Below are 19,672 nucleotides of genomic sequence, written 5' to 3' on the forward strand. Positions count from 1 at the left end.
ATGTGCACTGTGCAGTAGGACGATCATTTTTTTTTTGGTACAAAACAAGAAAATGTTTAAAAGTAAAAAAAGAAATAAAAAAATGTTAAGACAAATACAATTAATTAAAACTCTGTAATGATGCAAATGTATTAAATTAGTTACTAGAAAATAGTAAATTAAGAAATTAGTATTATTAATCTTTTTTTACAATTATGGTAATTTTGTTATTGTGCAGTGTAATAATTGTAATTGTAATTGGATTTTCGATTAATTGCACAGCCCTAACTTCAGGGGCACTGTAGTGTTCGCAGTACCAAAACCAAAACCAAACCAAACCAAACCAAACCAAACCAAACCAAACCAAACCAAACCAAACCAAAACAAACCAAAACAAAACCAAAACAAACCAAAACAAACCAAAACAAAACCAATACAAACCAAAACCAAACCAAACCAAATTTTCCTTACCTGTTTCAAGATGGTGTAATTTGAGCCATCCACACTCAACTTCCGAATCTCATGGTGGTCGGCCATGATAAGAAAAGGCTCTTCAGCTGAAATTTTGGAACGCATACAATTGCTGCTCTGTTGACACTTGAAATCTGATGATAAAATGAAAATGAAAACCCCAAAAAGAACTCTAACCTGATGCAGCCTTGCAAACGTTTGGGTTACGCTCCAGGGCTTCGTAGCCATCGACGCACAGACATTTGTAGGAGCCGTAGGTGTTGATGCAGCGCTGGCTACAGGGGAGGGTGCTGGAGCATTCATCAACGTCGACGCATGTCCTCCCGTCATCCTTCAAGCGGAAACCGGGCCAGCATTTGCACTGATGGCACAAGCACAATTAGAGCGCAAGAGATCCGTTTGAGAACGGTAAGATACAGTCATGACATTGGTGACGTGGACAAAACACTTATGAATATAACATGTTGCAGCAAAGGAGACAGCTAAGAATAACTTAAAGTGATAACACTTATAAATCATTTTCCAGTATTGGATAAGGCATTGTGTTACAAAGAATAAAAGTGCAAATATCTCTGGCATCTTATTCCCTGGATTTTATTTTAAACTGATTAAGTATCAGAATTCAAACGTACGGTGTGTAACGCTATGTTCCTGGTCACGTGATCGTGATGACGTATCCCGTGCGTAACCCGGAAGCCGTCTTCACTCATTCCAATGGGAATTTGCGGACATAACGGGCAAGAAAAGGACCTCTTCGATCCCAAATACTGCGCCAATTCTGTTCAGAGTCAAATCCTCAGCACGTCCGGTTTCAGAGCGGCGAGGGGTGGCCGCTCCTAATGTGGGCTAAAGCGTGCTTAGCACACGACATGTAGTTTAGCCTAGCAGAGTACAAGTCACCCGGATGTTTACCGTCCACTTTAATTCGCCGGCGGCTGGATCTGCCAGTTTCATTCGGCTTTCGGTTGGAAATGTTAGATTAGGCCTCTTGATGACTACATAGATGACTTGAGCTAGACCGTTATGTCGCGGTTAATTATCCTTGCTTGGCGCCTTTCTATCTGTCTGCATTCTGACATAGGTATCCAGTAGAAACCAGTTAAGGCTACACATTCTCACATAGGGAGGCGGAGCCGTTCGCCCATGTGGGCGGACGGCCTAGACAGTATAAGTGCAGGGACGATTTTGAGCTCAGCTCCTCTTCTGAATACAAATGGAAGAGGACTCTGCAGCTGTGTACTTGATCTTTCTGGCATCCAGTAAATATTTCAACTGAGAACATGAAGTCTTCTTGTTATTACTGTTTGTTAGTATAATATCGTGAGCATTAAGATACAAGAACCAGTGCAAGTTCCCATCCAGAACTTTACAGAAACAAATCTTTGGGCGAGTCCTCCATGGCTGTACTGCTTTTGAAGAAGTGCTTCTTCGCTGTAAGGCGTAATTCCACCTTTGATGTCCGCCGTGTGCCGCAATAATTTCTTGTCTCTTTGTTGCCATTCATGCCATGTCATTCAATGCGTATTTTATGCACGCGATACGTCACGATGATAACGTCTAAAATGCCCGATACAGTAGAAGTGCTATGAAATCATAATTGCTCAACATAATTGCCAATTATTAATTGGCAATTTTGTCGGGGAAGAGTTTAAATTAACCATTTCACGGAATAGCTGGTTAGTTTTTCATTCAGTCTTGTGTTCCTTGAAAAGTGCTTGTATCAGCGACAATGGATCCACATGAAAGCCTTTTCCTTGGCCAGTCTTCCGGTCTACTGCTGAGACCACAAATACTTTCAGATAAAGGTCTATATTGATGCGCACCCTGTCCAGTTCTGACCCTGTCACCGCAGGAAAGCGCAAGTTTATTGCGTTTTCAGCTTCTTTTCAGACACCGCAAGCAACATCTTGGTCATCCAGGATGCCGAGGAGGAGGTAAATCCAGGGATGAAGGCATAAACAGTCACAGTGTGACAGAGGGGGATGGCCAAGGCGCCAGTGGATGCGGCCTTGACCCGGATTCCACCCTGACATCGCACACCAGGAACAGGCAGTGAGCGCAAACAGTCGTTGGCATATCATTAAACCGTCCTTGCAAGATTCAAGGTGATTGCAAAAGTCAATGTATGCGTGCCCCTCACGATTTTATCTGTTCAATGATGGGCCAGTCGCGACACGTTCATGTGCACGGTGTGCATTATTTATACGATCCACCTGAGTAGCTTGAGCAGATGTTCGGCTGGAATCTTTGAACTTGAAGTCCGTCCGTCAGTAAACGTAGCTTAGCATATACAAATATTAGAGCAGAAGTAGAACTAACAACGAAGCATTCAACACTTTTCATTCTGCGACAAAAGAAATGCTAAGTGCGTCAATACCGTGCGGTAATGGAGCCATTTATTCTTTGGAGTCAATGAACAAAACAGGATTATTTTCCTCGGTCTAAACACAATTTCCACAATAAAGTAAACGGCGAGACAAATGTGTACAAAAGCAACAATGGAGCAATGATTTCATGGCACAGCTGGAAAGATATAAGAACTTGCTAAGCGTCCAGTCAGATAGCGCTGAGTCATCCCTATTTGGATTATAGCCCCCCAGGGGGTCATACGGGATCTCGGGAGATTGCTATCATGGATAGACAAGCCCGATCATGCTAAATTCATTTCTAGAAAGCAATTCATTGAGAAATTGGAGAGTTGCGTTACATACAAGGGTTGGGTGATTAATCAAATTTTCATTGTGATTTCAATTTTGTCTCTCCGGATTATAAAATAAACTAACTCTTTCACCACCATTGACGGATATATGCGCCAATGACAGTGAATGAGTTAATTGGAAAAAAAATGCAACGACAACAACACAGTTACTGCAATAGATATTTATATTGGTTGCTGCATGAACTCTTACCCCAAATCTGTGTTTGCATATTCATTAACTGCCCTATCCCAAATCAATTTGAATGAGTTATTACCGGTACTTGTGGCGAAAAACCCATCATAGTCAATAAAATGAAAGATCCTATTTGATCATGATGCTAAATAGAGTGCACTTGCATAGCGTTTTATCTACACCATATGTTGTCCAAAGCACTTTACAAAGCCTCATATTTACTTTTTTGAAAACACATCAGTGTGTACCAAAACTGTATGCGGCCAACGCGCTAAGGCAGCCGCATCTACATAGGGAAGTGTTTCTTTTTTTTTTTTTTTTGTTTAAAATAACTTACTTTAACCTCAAGAATCCATTGTCATATATCGGCCAGGGTGTTTTTTTTTTTTCATATTTGGCCAAATTTAAATCCATCTGTGTTCTGGCATAGCTGCTAGTTAGCACTAAGCTAACCTAGGAGGGTTCGTCCAAGTTTGCAAACTCCCTACATGCTAGGACAGCGTCAGAGGCCAATAACGAAGTAACGACAACGGCGTTGATACACTGCCTAAGTGGGCTTTATTGATGGATTGCTAAAGCGTTAAATAATGCGCATTTCAGGGGTATCACACACACCCGCATATGTATTACATCATGCACGTTGCCATTCAAACATTCTTGTGACACTAGGACACATGATAACATGATATGAATCATTCACTGGTATCCGAAAATTCTGATTCGGCATTCGTTTTTTGACAGCCAATTCGCATCTCAGTTTAAGTCACCACCGATTCATACACTTAATAGTCACCCGTTTACTGCCACCGACGCATATATTCGTCAAGCTAGTTTTTTTATGCTAATTGACTTTTGATAGTAAATAATAAATATTCAAGTTTATAAATTAATGAATAATCATGTTTACTTATCAAAATTTCAATATAAATCAAAATAATGGTGATTCTTTTTTTGCCAGAATAGCTCAGCCCTATTAACCTAACACAAAGGACTAGGAATGTTTGGTTTCAATTGGCAGACCCAAAGAGACATAAAGAGATTTTGAAGGACTGTCAGTCTCGGATGCGCCCGCCTTGGATAAACAACTACAGTTCACTGGGCCGGGCTCTCACCTTGTACCCAACAGGAAGGTCCTGACAGTCCTGTGTGCACCGGCTCACACGCCGATTCAAGCACTCGTTGACGTTGCAGTTTCTCTCATCCGACTGGTCGCCGCAGTCATCTCTCCCGTCACAGAGATTGCCCTCGGAAATGCAGCGTCCATTGGAGCACATGAAAAAGGAGCCATTGCACAAACTTCCTGAAAAGAGTGACACATGGTTGCATCTGCAATAAATTCCTCAGAAAAAAATTGGCGGGGTATTTTTGTCCTGACATAGGACCTTGACCGTTTAATTCCGGTCACGGACACCCTGTTGGTTCGAGCGGCTTTTTGTTCCTATCGCGTGGCCTCATCACTTGTGCTGCCGGTAACTCCGTTAAAAAGGTTCCAGCTGAGAGTCAAACAGCGGTCTTACCTGCGGCCAGACATTTGAGGTTCAGAGGCAGTTCATCCGAGTGGTCGGGACAGTCGGCGTAGCCGTCACACTCCCACTGCGCGCTGAGGAGACAGCGACCGTCCCCACAGCGAAACTCTCCCGATCCGCATGAGCGGTAGACTGGAGAAAGATGGACGGACACATTTTCTGCAAGCTGCATCGCTGACAAGTCCGTTTAACAGGCAACTCGATACGGCTATATAAAGCTGCGCAAGGCAGTAGGCTAATCGTTCAACAGTGGTGGGAAGCAATAAAGTTTTGTAATAGTTTCGTTTTGAGTTTTGTTTATAAAATGTAGTTAGTTTTAATTAGTTTTGAGAGTGGTTTGTTAGTTTGTATTAGTTTAGTTCATTTATTTTTAAAAGCTTCATTTTAGTTGACTTTTTCTTAGTTTTAGAAGTAGATTTAGCCTTTTTTTTTTCAAATTTTGTGTAAAAACATTGAAGTAAATATTTAGTAGAAAACACTATAAAATATTTTGAAAACATAAACAAAAAATCACACAAATTAAATACTGGCTTTTTTAAAAATAAATATTTTCATTTTTATTCTAACTTGTTGACAGATTTTTTTTCTATTTTAGTTATAGTTATTTCACTCATTTCGTGATCTGTACTTTACTCTTTTTTTATGTTAAGTTATCAGAACAGGAACTATTTATAATTGACACTAAACATGCATTTTTACTTTTGTAGGTACATTTCAGAGTCTTTACTTTTTTTTTTTAAAAGGTGTTGAATCATTCCTTAACTTTTTTTTTTTTTTTTTTAGAAATAGTTTTACCACTACTTACAGGGGAGTTTGCAATTAAAAAAAAAAATAAAAAAAAAAAAAAAATATATATATATATATATATATGTATATATATATATATATATATATATATATATATATATATATATATATATATATATATATATATATATATATATATATATATATTTTATGTAGAAATTGTCAGCATTAGCCGAATACATTGGTAAAATAATCGATGGGGTAAAAAAAACAACAAAGAAACAAAAAAACAAAAAAAAACAAAAGGTATTCAAATCTTGCAAGAAGTTTCAACATTACAAACTCTCCCTTTTTAAGTATGAGTAAAATCATTAGTTTGAAATTATCTGTACTCTTGTTTAAGTACAGAATGTGAGTACTTTTGTGACCACTATTGTTCATTTACCACCAAAACATTGCAGTGTCTCCAGAGTGAATTTTACATCAATATATTTCAAGAACAAACACAATTTTTCATCAGCCATAAATCAAAGCTGTGTTAGACAATTCCCATGAGACAATATGCAATGTACGTCTATATCCATAAACAAATTATAGTATATTTAAGTCCATTTCTTTGGGCAGTAAATCCACACATTAAAGAAATTCCCTATGTTGAGCAAAACGACACTGTGAAAAAAAATCTTATTACAGGTTGTGCATTTCATTTAATCAGCGATAATTCTCAATGTAAATGTAATGATTTATAAAGATTGTTCCAAGCAGGTGTTTTTTTCAGCGTTTGTTACTTGAGCCGAGCGCGGTGCCTCATAAGGGCTTAATTTTGGCTCATCATTTTTCTACTGTCATTCTCAGCCTCAAGCTGTCATTAGGCTATCCTATTAAAAATTGTAATGAAAGAGAACAAGTAGAGCGCATGCAAATGAGGTCATAATCATAAACGGCAGATGAATATTAAGAGCAAAAAAAGGGCAGGAAACGCATCCACTTGCCGCATTCCACAGACTCGTCGGACCCATCGCCGCAGTCGTCGTCGTGGTCGCAGACAAATCGCTGCGGGATGCACGCTTTGTTGCGGCAGTGAAAGGAGCTGTCGTCACACGTGTTGTTGGGTGCTAAAATGCATGAGAAGACGAAGGCCCGGGTGTCATTTTCACATGCGGCATAGAAAAGAGTCGGTGTCCTAAACAGAATAATAATCTACTGCCGTCTTTGTCGTCATAATTATTTTATAGTGGTGTTTCATCATGAAGCAGTTAGGGTTCAAATGCCCCCATTTATGTACTGTCCTATTGAGCTACATGACCAACATTCAGAGGGTCTACAGGCACATTCCATTTGGGATTTTTTTGTGGGACTGCTGAGTGAGGATTCACAGCAATGTAAATCAGCTGCAAAATGGCTAACTGCTAAATATTTAAAGGCTGCTGGGTGGCATCTTTATTACCGTATCTCAACGGATTCAAACTCAAAGAACAAAATGTGCACCTCAAGGGGGGCTTCAGCAAGTATTTTTCCTCTGCTCTATAGTAGGTTCCAATATATTGGGGCTTTTTACATAAAGATCGGGGCAAAGAATGGGCAGAAAATGATTGATTTTCTAGAATACTCATAAAGCTTCCATTTAGATCCATCAGAAGTTATCATTGTGCTGCTGACAGTCACGGGGGTAAAGTATCTCTAAATCGCTAAGTGCATTCGAGTACTGTTTGGTGTGTTGACATTTCAAGCAAATGCATAGCAGGTCAGTACTTATGCTGCATTCGAGGATGGTCGTAAGTCGAATATATCCAAGTTGGTTTTTCCCAGTTCCGACCTGAAAGCGTTTGATGTGAAAGTAAACAACCAAAATGGCGGATAGCGGTGAATTTTTTTATTTTTTTATTTTGGTTCTTAAAACTCATTTTTGACCTCCAGAAAACTTACCTGCTCGTAATTTTGCTTCATGTATTGTTTATATCTTATTTCATAAGCATTTCATAGAATTCAGTAGTCGAATAATTTCATGCCGGGAGAGAGCGGCATACTGTCACATACGTTGTTTTACTGTATTTATGAATGAAGAAAGCTATCTAGTTTTATACTCGAGTAAATTGTCTTTTACCATTCACGGTCTGTGTTTCCGAAGGGGAAACCATTGTAGAGTGACGTCACATTGTTGTCCATAAGTGGAATTTCCAAGTTCAAGGGAGTGTTCCTGTACACACTTCCTGGTTTGAACTCAGAAAAGTCCGACTTCCATCCTCAAATGCAGCATTAGCACTGGTGCTTTGCAAAACAAGTCAAGGGACTCTATTTTCGAAACATTGCAGATGCAAGGATCTTACCAACACTGAGTCTAACCTGCCTCTGCGCAGATTTAAGCCATGCGTCGCACCGGTCACAAAAAGCGAGCCCATTGGTTTGATCTGAAAATGTCCTTTGACTGCACTGAAGTTTGTCTTTTCTGACCACTGTTATAGTGTTTAAGGAGAAAACACCAAGTTGTTGAATTGTATACAAATATCCGAAAGGACAACCAAAAGCTACTTTATATAAACAGCTGCAGTGACCCGGTCAACTTATAGGACAACAAGTTGGGAGTTTACCACAGCCAGCTGCAGAAAGTTCATCACTCCCGTCAGGGCAGTCTCTTTCACCATCACAGAGCCAACGTTTTGGAACACAAGCGTACGATCCCGGGCAGCTGAACAGCCCTGGAGCGCAGGTCACTGAGCCTGAGAAAAAGAAGGGAAAAAAAATAAAATAAATATATATATATATATATATTTTAAAGCTGTAAGAATTTGTACGTAAATCAGAAAGTATCTGACCAGGCCATGAATATTATACAATCACATAAAAAAAAAGCAAAGTATGGCAGTTTGAAATGCTTTATTATCAAGATCGTTGTAAACCGAGGACCACCTCCCTGTACTTACAACAAATTAGCTATTTCAATTAGGCAGTATAAGCTACATTGGAACAAGAATCTACATTATATTCATGGTAAGAAATTGAATACTGAATGACCCCCAGCTGAATATTCGGACTCATCAAGGCCATTTCATTCTCAGCACACCGAATTTATCACTGTCTTATTATTATTTGAATTATTATTTCATATCGAACCACAAAAACATGGTGCGATTGTCAACGAAGAAACAAAAAGTTGTGTTTGACTAAAACTTACCCACACGCACCTTAAACAGATTATGAAAATATTTCCATCCATTACAACAATTATGTAAACATTACAAAAAAGAAATCTGCTTTTCATTAGTCGCTGGCATTTTCTTCATCCACCAAAATAGCGCTGCCTCCTGGTCCTCCGTTAAAGATCTATTTATGCCCACCTGAGTCATCTGAGGCGCCTGCAGTCTCATAACGCGTGTCTCATTAAGATTGCTTTATTTCGGCACTGTTTTTTTCTTCTTTTTTTTTTTTAACTCTGCTGGAGGAACAAAGGAGCTGTCTCTCGTCATGTACCGCAGCCGATGTGACCTTTCCCCCACGACGGGCATTTACCGCAGATCTGCACGCTCTCGTCAAGGCCGTCCTCGCAGTCGTTCTCGCCGTCGCACAGCCATTGTTTGGCAATGCACTTATTCTTGGAGCAGGCAAACTGGTTCCACAAGCATGAAGAGTCTGCAGAGGCAGGAAGGGAAAAAAAATCAATGGCACATTGGGGACACATTGGCAGACACACTTGAAGGGCTGAGAGTATTTATTTTTGATCAAACACAACAAATGGCTTGGCTGGTGGTTTGAATTTGCCTTGACTTGTCTGAGTAGCATCATATAGGCACCACTCAGACACGAAATTCAATTCATTAGCTTTTCTTTTATTTGCTCCTATGTTAAAAAAAATAAAATAAAAATCCTAACACATTACTGTGCTGTACAGGCCAGCACCTGCTTTCTTGTTTCGACGCCGTTTTCACAGTTTTGATTATTTGACAAAACTAGTCACATGAACGCTCCAGAGAGTCGACTAGTTGCTAAGAGCGACGTGCACAATTGCATAAGAATACGTTGTTCACAGAACAGGCTCAGTTAACACTGTACGTACTGTTTTTCAATACAAAGTTGTATTTTATAGCCTTGTATCAGCATCGTGTTCTGATGTAAAAATAAATAATAATAAAAAAATTAAATAAAATAAATTAATTAAAAAAAAGTCCTAAATCAAAGACCCTTTACAATCTTTAGGAATTACAATATATAAAGTTTTACTCTGTTTCCTAATCGGGCCACCGGGGGGCAGTATGATACAGACACAAAGAGATGGTCACGCCTCAAGCTGCAGTAATATTAGTCGTTCTCTGCAGAAGAAAAAGAATATATTATCTGTCTACATGCGTATACCCCAGTTTGTGTTCAAATATCCATTGCTTAAAACATAATACTGCAAAACAATGCTAGCTTATAGAAAAAAAAAATTAGCTTTTATATGCCATTTGCATTGCTTGTTAGCATTAAGCTAAGATGACGATCCTAGATAGGGTGATCATACGTCTGGGTTTAATCAGGACAGTCCTGGTTTTCCCATGGTTTTGTCCCCATTTTACGTAGGTCCCATCCCGGCATCCCGTTTGTTAGTTTTTTTTTATTCTTTTTTTAGTCCACTCAGCCAACTGGCCCATGTGTTTGTCAATCACTCATCTGTCATAGAGATTCATACGACTAATGTCATTATATCTCATCCTCCCGGAACTGGAACTACTTCCTGCTTCCGTGTCTAAGAATCATGGGAAATGTAGTCCTACTAGTTGTCGCCAGTCAAACCCAATGCAAGATGAGCATTTCTGGTGGCATATTTCAAATTTTACAATGCGGGACCGGCGCAAGGTCAATGGCACCGCCAACTTCCAATAACTGTATCTGTCACTAATAGTGAGTGCACTGTCTTGTTTAGCACTGTTGAACTGTCAACCAAGCTAGCATTTAGCATTAGCTAAAGCAATAACACAACTTGACTAGTGATTAAATGTGTTAAAGTTCAGAGTAAGATTTTTTTTTTTTGTATATTTGATTTTCATCAAAATTGTCATATAATGTTTTTTTTTGGAATATCTGCTAAAGCAGAGCTATTTGGTTGTTTTTATACTGTGACAGTAAAATGTAACTAACCTAAGGTTAGGTCACTCTAATTCATCTCAACTTCAGCTTTAGTTTTACAGTGTTGCATTCTAATCAAGAGGAATTGTGAAATATTATCATATACCTTGGCTGATGCAACAAACCTAATGATGCTGGCAACACTTTTTAATATCTAAATCTCTAAAGAATTGATTATTGAAGGTAATTTCCTTCCATCAATTTGGTAAGAAGCACCCGGCGCTGATGGGAAACAGTTAGAGGTTAATGGAAAGGCATCGTGGTGATCATTGTGCGGAAATGCACATATAGTCATTATCTGTGCTGAGCGTGTGTCGCGAAGTCGCTCCGCGTTCCCCCCCGGGGAGTCGTTCAATGGTGGCTTTTTCTCGGGTGCCAGGTTTGCCAGAGCTTTGATGAGAGAGGAGAGGAAGGATGCGCGTTGCAGGTCAGACGACGGGACGAGAAATTATGGATATGGATCGTGCTCGTGAAGGGTGCCCGGGAGGCGTGTGTGCGTTTACCTTGCTGTCAGATTTTGTCTGTGAAGATGTAAGATAACGCTTCGAAGAATGTTAAACGGCTAAATGTGGAAACCGTGATTATGCAGACTTGCTGTACGTGAAAGGAAATTTGCACTTCAGACACTTCAAGTGCGTTACAAAAATCGCAGGTCTGCCGCATGTTAAATGCATCAAAGCTATTCTTTTGTTTCTCACGTGGAACAGCGCCTGCATAGAGCGGAAAAGAATATTATGCACAGCCAAGTGACAAATGATGATTTCATCGAAGAGGGTGTGGAATTAGAAATTATTTGAAACAGCGATGACATTTTCCTGAAACCCTTTTTGCCTTTGCAGTCAGATTATCAGTGTCTGCAGCTTTTTATATGATAATTAACGCAGCCGAATGGGAGGATTGTCTACTTGTCCTGAAACGCTATTCAGAACGAGGCTGCGGAATAATTCATATCTATTCCGATAGAGGCGAATATGAAGCATGAGCTGTCATTGTTTCACGCTGGCACAAAATGAGGAAATGGGAAACGCTCACGTGTAATGCACACCCTCCAACAATAATTTACACAATAGATCAGATAACTCCAAGACAATTAAATGCTAACTCGGAACTGCCTTCCCGCTGCCTAGCGACCCAAGTGTGAACAAAAGTGTTGCTTATAAAAGGAATGTGAACCAGGCAAGGTTTGTCGAAACTTGGGCAAATAAGCCAAGTAGTTTTCGTTGTTTGACCATTATTGTAAAAATATTATTAATGTTATTAGTAAGTTAGTATGTTTTATATACATTAGGAGTGTTAAAATTAGTGCGTTAATTTTGATTTAATTTAAAGGTCCTTTAACGCGACAACATTTTTTTAACACACAATTAATGACCAGTCCTTATTTGGAAAGCCTGTACTGGGGGAATTCCAGTCACAACCCAGCAGACACGTCCACGTCAAAATTTAGCAGGAATAAATTTTTAATGATAATGCACATATTTGTGAAGACTGGGGTTATGATGTGTTTTACAATTAAAAAAATATATACAAAATTTCGCAAGTTACTTCATGTTAAGGATTAGACAGCTCTTAATATAAAAAGAAAAATGCACTGAGCCGTCACCAACATTTTACAAATGGAATTATGCCACCTAGTGGCAGAAAATGAAAAAACAAATCAATATCACACTAGTTTTTTTTTTTTTTTATGAATTACGAAATTATTGTATTAATGACTAAAATATGCAGCAACATATCTTCTAGTTTAGCATTTTTTTCAACGTTTATGCTAACAAGGGTATGAAAACGTGGAAGAATAATTTAAAGTACATCTTATTGTACATTTAGAACAGATGTAAAATTTGTGATTAATCGTGAGTTAATTAGTGAAGTCATGTGATTAATTACAATTAAAAATTGTAATCGCCTGACACCCCTAATATATATATATATATATATATATATATATATATATATATATATATATATATATATATATATATATATATATATATATATATATATATATAAAATGTATTTATTTATTTATTTATTTATTTATTTTTTAAGAAAAATGTAGGTCAGTGTTTTATGTACCTCACTTCCTGAGGATTCATATATGGTGCTGAGCTAAATCTTGGGACTGTCAGGATGTACCAGTCAGGAATATTGCAACATAAATAAATAAATAAATAAATAAATAAGTATTTTGGCAGAAAATGATCACAATCTACATCGAGTCAATTGTGCCTCTGCTTCTTCCATACGGTGTAGATTGAAGTTGAGACATGTAAGGTAGCGTACGCTGATTTTCGGATGTGAATTTGACTTTCAATGCAAGACAGCAAAACAAAGTGATGTGAAATTGCCTCATGGTAATATAAATAATCACTGCATCTCTCACTCTCTCGGTCTCCTCATTAAAGTGCATATTGTATGTAATGCTTGTTTACAAGGCTGGAGCCAGTGAAATGAACAACAGACAAAAACAAAAGGCTTCTTTTGGCGAACAAGATAAACATCCCATCTTCCAACAAGTGTTCTGCACAGCACACAAAACAGCATTATTCAGGTCAGCGAGTTGACATTTGTTAGTTTACCACACTGGAATTCGTCCGCGCCATCTTCGCAGTCTTTCTGGCCGTCACAAAGCCAAACGCTGGAGATGCAGTTCCCGCTGGGACATGAAAAGTGGCCTTCCTCGCACTTCTGATCGTGAGAGACTTGATGAGCATGAAGAAGGAGGAAAAAAAAAGAAGAAGCTGGTGTTTATTTAACGCTCAACTGCTGCTTCAATAAAGAAAACTTATGTACATTGTCATTCTGCCATTTCTTTCATTATTACCGTATTTTCTGCACTATAAGGCGCACCTAAAAGCCTTCAATTTTTTCAAAAGCTGACCATGCGCCTTATAATCCAGTGCGCCTTATATATGGATCAATATTGAGCCGCAACAGGTCTCGCTGTCAAGACGCTATCGGTGACCCTGCACGATCCGCGACGCGCATGTGCAGAAGATCCCGCCATCTTGGATCGCTAGCTAATACTAATACTTTACCTCAGAGAAAATAATACAACAGCTGTTTATTCATTTTGGGAGTGAATGGAGTTGTCAGAAAGCTGGTTTGTAATCTATTAATAAAGTTTGACTGACCAATCTGACTATCTGTTGACATTCCATTTAGCGCAGCACCATCTAATGGATGCATAACGTAACCCCAGCCTCTACTGTAATGCCTTATATATGAAAAAAGTTTTAAAATATGTCATTCATTGAAGGTGCACTTTATAATAAGGTGCGCCTTATAGTGCGGAAAATACGGTATGTTATACATATCATAATAAGCCAAATTCACAGGATTACAGATACGGTATAACACGTTCAAGAGTTCTGAAAGTTGATTCAAAGTTTTTAAAAATGAATGGATGGAATGACTTTTTTATTTGTTTATTATTGTTTATTGCCAGCAAAAAAACATACAAGTTGCAAAGCTGTGACTTTAATTAAAAGGGGAATGTGAAGTACCACTTTCAAACGAAACCTTCAACCAAAAATATCCACTTGAACTCGGAGGACAGATAAGCAAATTACTGTTGGCTGGGAAAGTGTGGATTTTTGGGTAATGTGGCGAACAATTAGCGAGGTTTCAATCTCAAACATTTTCTTTGCAAAATGAAAGTTACAAATCTAACTACTACGGCTCTATTTCATCCCCGCTGAACCCCAGAGGTGGTGCTTGAAGGGATACTTGACTAATTGCGCAATTTTCAGCAGTAAAAAGCTAATATTTTCTCCAGAAGGAATTTGAACGACATTAGCACAGGTGATGTCATCTTCAGTCAACAGCAGGGGAATTTATTTATTTTTTTCAACGGTATTAATTGTATACAAAAAAAATGTAAAAATATATACAAAATATTAACTTTTTCCTGCTGAAAATGAGTCAAGTACAGTATTCCTTTAAAGCAGTGAATGTTCTCTGTGCATGTGCAAAGTGATGTCCATGCAAAGTCAGTCTTTATGATGTTTGCTCCCAAAAACGTATAAATATGTTCTATTTTAAATGTTTTAAGTTTCCAAATACGTATTTATACGTTTTTTAATTATTTTTTATTTATTTTTTTTAATGCTAGAGAATTTGATGCAGCCTCTCAACTGCAAAGAACAGTTGAAGAAATGGTAGCTATTACACACGGCCAGCAGGTGGATCAGAGTATAAGAGATCAACCAGGGCCATGTTGAAAAAAAGCTCAATTATTCAAAATTCAAAATAGATTTGTGACTAATGATAAAAATAAGCTATATTCAAATGCTAATTGCTGCAAAACGGAAGCAGATAGAAATTTACTTTTTTTTTTTTCCTGATGAAAGAAGAGACTAATAATTTTCTTTTGGTAAATTCCATGTATTTATAGCAATACAATATTATGTGGGCCTTCAAAATCAGTCAAAATCCAGTAAAACAGCCGGGAATGAAAGGGGATGCTTCTGGGAAAATGGCTGCGAGTGAACGAGTTGATAATGAAAATAAAAAAAAAACAGCACACAAAGTTTAACCTGAGTTTTGTTTTGTTTTTTCCCTACATTTTCCAAACGGGTCAATTTGAACCACAACTAAACCGGAGGATTAAACACCCCATCTGGCGGATAGGACCACAAGCTAATGTGAAAGGTGCCCTTTGTATTTTCTGAACCCTACCCCTCTGGATTTTAATGAAGATGATGTATATTGAGTCTAGATATGTGAGTGCCATATTGTAATTACTTCTAAAAAAAAAAAATCATCCATTTTTTAAATGTCAAAATCCAGCGATGTCAGCGCAAAGTCTAATTTCCAGTGACCCACCCTGGCAGTTGGCCTCATCGGCATAATCTCCGCAATCGTTGGCACCGTCGCAGATCCACAAGGGGTGGATGCAGAGTGAAGTTGAGTTGCACCTGATGAAATCTTTCTCTTTCACCCCCAACTTGTAATAGTGAGAGCAGTCGCTGTGGTCTGAATACAAAAAAGAAGACGAGAGCACAATAAGTGTCAGTCACCGTGGCAAGTAAAAGGTAGAGGTAAGCTTTGGTGTTTGGGGGCATTATTCTCTGTGATCCGAGTGACATGCGCATATTCCAGAGGCTGGATCCAACTGAGAGCACAGCTCTATTGCTAGAGGTGGAGCTTTGACTTTATGTTTCCTTTTTAAGTGCCACGCAAAAAGCACGGCCTTGAGGACTCACTGCAGTTTTTTTCATCCGAGGCATCGGCGCAGTCGATGACCTGGTTACACCAGGCGGCGCCGGCTACGCAGCTCCCATCCTTGCAGGGAAATTCTGACGAGCCACATGTGACATCTGGGGAGGAGAGAATTAGCATTTCACAAGGATAACACAGTTGGCATTACAAGCACAGCACACAACAATACTTGGTTTAAAAAAAAAAAATAATCTCTTTGGTGCAAGCTGCTCCTTCCAAATTGCTGTCGGATGTGATGTCTGTGCAACCATGTGAATGTTATGATAATAAACTCATAGGCGATACTATATTTCTAGGACTATAAAGTCACACTTTTTGTCATAGTTTTCTGGTCTTGTGGCATTTGCACAGGTGTGACTTGTATACTGTATTAAAATTAGTGCTTGATCTGGCAGCCAAAATCCCGTTCCCACGTCCCTTTGACGCCAGCGAATGAGTCTTGGATGCATTTGAAACTTCTAGCTATGGAGAAGTTTTTGCTTTTAAGTTTAAAATCGCTTTCCTTAACTCATTTGCTCCCAATAACGTGTAAATACGTTTTTTTTAATGTTCTAAGTGTCCCAAAGACGTATTTACACGTTTTTTTGTTTTTGTTTTTTTATGCTAGAGCAGGGGTGGCAAACTGCAGTCCTCGAGGGCCGGAGTCCTGCAGGTTTTATAGATTTCCCTACTCGAAGTGCAGCTGATTCCAATTAACAGGCTCGTTACCAGGCTTCTGCAGAGCTTGCTGATGAGCTGATCATGAATCAGCTGTGTTGAAGAAGTGAAATAACCAAAACCTGAAGGACTGCGGCCCTCGAGGACCGGATCTCGCCACCCCTGTGCTAGAGCATACAGAAGGCTTTGATGCAGCCTCTCAACTGCAAAGAACGGTTGCAGAAATTGTAGTTATTACACAAACGGCCAGCAGGTGGCAGCAGAGCAAAGGAGATCAACCAGAACCATCTAGAAAAAAAGCTCAATTACTTACAATTTTGAATAGATTTGTGGAAACTGATGAAACTTAGCTGTCTTCTAATGCTAATTGCTGAAAAACGGAAACAGATAGAAACATACTTTTTTTTCCTGATGAAAGAAGAGACTTTAAACTTTCTTTTGGTAGGTTTCGTGCTTTTATAGCAATACAACACAATATTCTGTGGGCCTTGCAAAATCAGTCAAAATCCAGTAAAAAAGCCGGGAGCGAACAGGACTGTTTCTGTGAAAATGGCTGGGAGTGAATGAGTTAATTAGAATCCCTCATCGTGTAGCAAATGATATTGCAATATTAAAACTGCTACAATATATCGGCACCATCATGTCACGATAATAAAAGCAGCACATCTGTTAAAAAAAAAAAAAAAGTCAGGTTGATTTCCATTTGTGCAGTTCTAGCACCCTCTGGTGGCTAGCTTTTTAGCGCAACTTAATTTTCGCAAGGCATGTTTTGGCCCTTATATGTTTGAAATTCACGCTATAATCAGATGAAGGGGCACGTAATATACTTATGAACCAAGTGTTATCGGGAGCTTCATATCGTGATAATATCGTATCGTGATTTCTGGATATTGTTACTTCCCTAGTAGGGATACATCACACCTTCGTTGTCATAACTACTTCTTCTACTTTCTTTGCTTTTGGTGCATTACCGCCATGTTTTTTAGAATGCCAAATCCAAATTAAAATATTTGCCAACCACCAAAGAAAGTAGAAGAAAAAGTAGTAGTAGTCGTGGCAGCTAATGTGTGACATATTGCTAGTTTAGCATGCATTTTCCACCACAAGTATTATTTACTATTTACGGCACCAAAATGGGCAATAATTGACCAGGATTTGACCTATGGCCACAAAGTGATGCAGCATTTGAGTTAAGGTAAGCCATTTTAAAGGAAAAAGAAAAACATTTTCAACATTTTTTTTCAAAAAAGTCCCAAATCCAACTGGTGTTTGTTCACTGCTGTCAACACAATGAGGAAACGAGTTCTACTGTTCTTTGTCTCGGTTTTTGTATACTGTAATAAATTTATCCCCCCCAATTTTTTTTTTTTTTTTTTACAGTTGTGATTTATACTTCCAGGAGCGAATTATAATCTGGAAAACATGGCCCTTCATATTTAATATTAATATTCAAATCACGTGAATAATTCTGAGAGCAATGAAATGACATGAAATTTTGTGCAACTAAATCTCCTTTTATTCCTCTTGTGCAGCGTTTTATTCGAGCTCAGAAAGAAGAGCACTTCTCCGCTTGTTGGGACTTTTCAAAATAAACAAAAACGTTGGCAGCCCTGCTGAGTGAAGAACCAAAAAAAAGGATTGTGCAGACATTGAAAAGCAGCTTTCCGGGGTGTCCGGCGAGGGTGGGCCTCGTCTTTTGTGCATCCTCTGTAATCTCAGGACTCATTAGAAGTTGAGAGGCTTAGCGCAGCATGAGGTTTTGTGGCTTGTAATAACATAAGCATAAACGTGGCGGGGCTCCTGCCCTCCGAGGCGTCGGAGGACGGTTTGAATGGCGGCAGATCAATCAGCCTCGACTTACTGGCACAGAAAGCTTCATCAGAATGATCCCCGCAGTCATCGATCCCGTCACAGAAGTGACTGTTGGCCACACAGCGTTGGTTGTAGCAGGGCTTGAAGCCCTTACGGCACTTCCTGTTGTCTGGACACATTCAAAAGACATTTAATTTTTTAGATTTCATTGGCGTGAACATAACAAACAGCGTGAAATTCATCATTCAAGTCACTGGAGTGTTTCTTACCGCAATACTGCATCTTTTCATCGGACTTATCTTTGCAGTGTGCGATTCCGTCACAGGTAAGTTCGTAGCTGATGCACTCTCCATTCCCACACTCAAACTCGCTGTGGATGTTGCAAGATGACTTTTTTGCTGCAATACGAGACAGACAGTCTCATAAAACCCATGCATCAGTAGATACGTTATTGATTTATCAGTGAGAATTTAAAATTACTACCAAATTTAAAACATATGATCCCTATTCAAACCTGAGACACTGTAACTGTGCACAATTTAGACATTTTCATTTGGGGGTGTACTCACTTTTGTTGCCAGGGCTTAAGCTATTAATGGTTGTATTTGGACTTATTTTGAAAAACATTTAGTTATATAAGCTGTAAAATCACTACTTTTCATTTTGTCCCATGAAAAGATATAATAATTAAATGTATGCATGAAATGAGAGGGGTGTACTCACTTTTGTTAGATATGCTAATTAATTTGTTATACTTATTTTATAGTACACTACACATACACAACAAACGTAGTTTTGGCCAACAAGAAAAACACACACAAATTATTCTCTTTATTGACAAAATACGTACCAAAACTGTACCGTACCAAACCCCGAATGCTGATGTACGGACCATACCATGGATTAGCCGTACCCTACCATCCACTAGTATGTGAAATATGTAAAATACTTGATTTAAAGATGTAATTTTGGGAGAGAAAACAAAATTTGACGATGCACAAAACGTATTGAAAATATACCGTACCACGGGCCAAATGCTGAAGTATGGACTGTACCTTGGATTAGCGGAACCGTACCACCCTTTAGTATGTGAAATATGTAAAATACTTGATTTAAAGATGTAATTTCGGGAGAGAGAAAAAAAATTACCGATACACAAATCGTACTGAAAATATACCGTACCACGGGCCAAAACCAGATGTACGGATCGTACCGTTGCTTAGCCGTACCGTCCAACCTCATATTATGCAAAATATGTACAATAAT

General features: G+C 38.7%; 1 protein-coding gene across 1 annotated transcript in view; it reads right to left on the bottom strand.

Moving 5' to 3' along the window:
- lrp1bb (low density lipoprotein receptor-related protein 1Bb) overlaps positions 1–19,672 on the bottom strand; it is a 291,575-nt gene that overhangs the window by 59,745 nt on the left and 212,158 nt on the right. The window contains exons 46-57 of the mRNA XM_077536047.1: positions 18,676–18,804; positions 18,456–18,575; positions 15,922–16,035; positions 15,542–15,691; positions 13,294–13,416; positions 9,122–9,241; positions 8,203–8,331; positions 6,607–6,729; positions 4,859–4,999; positions 4,454–4,641; positions 628–811; positions 451–536 (exon numbers count right to left, since the gene is read on the bottom strand). Coding sequence (XP_077392173.1) covers positions 451–536; positions 628–811; positions 4,454–4,641; positions 4,859–4,999; positions 6,607–6,729; positions 8,203–8,331; positions 9,122–9,241; positions 13,294–13,416; positions 15,542–15,691; positions 15,922–16,035; positions 18,456–18,575; positions 18,676–18,804 — 1,607 coding nt within the window. The remainder of the gene's footprint in view (positions 1–450; positions 537–627; positions 812–4,453; positions 4,642–4,858; positions 5,000–6,606; positions 6,730–8,202; positions 8,332–9,121; positions 9,242–13,293; positions 13,417–15,541; positions 15,692–15,921; positions 16,036–18,455; positions 18,576–18,675; positions 18,805–19,672) is intronic.

This window comes from Festucalex cinctus, chromosome 11 (genome assembly GCF_051991245.1).
Source record: "Festucalex cinctus isolate MCC-2025b chromosome 11, RoL_Fcin_1.0, whole genome shotgun sequence".
NCBI lineage: Eukaryota > Metazoa > Chordata > Actinopteri > Syngnathiformes > Syngnathidae > Festucalex > Festucalex cinctus.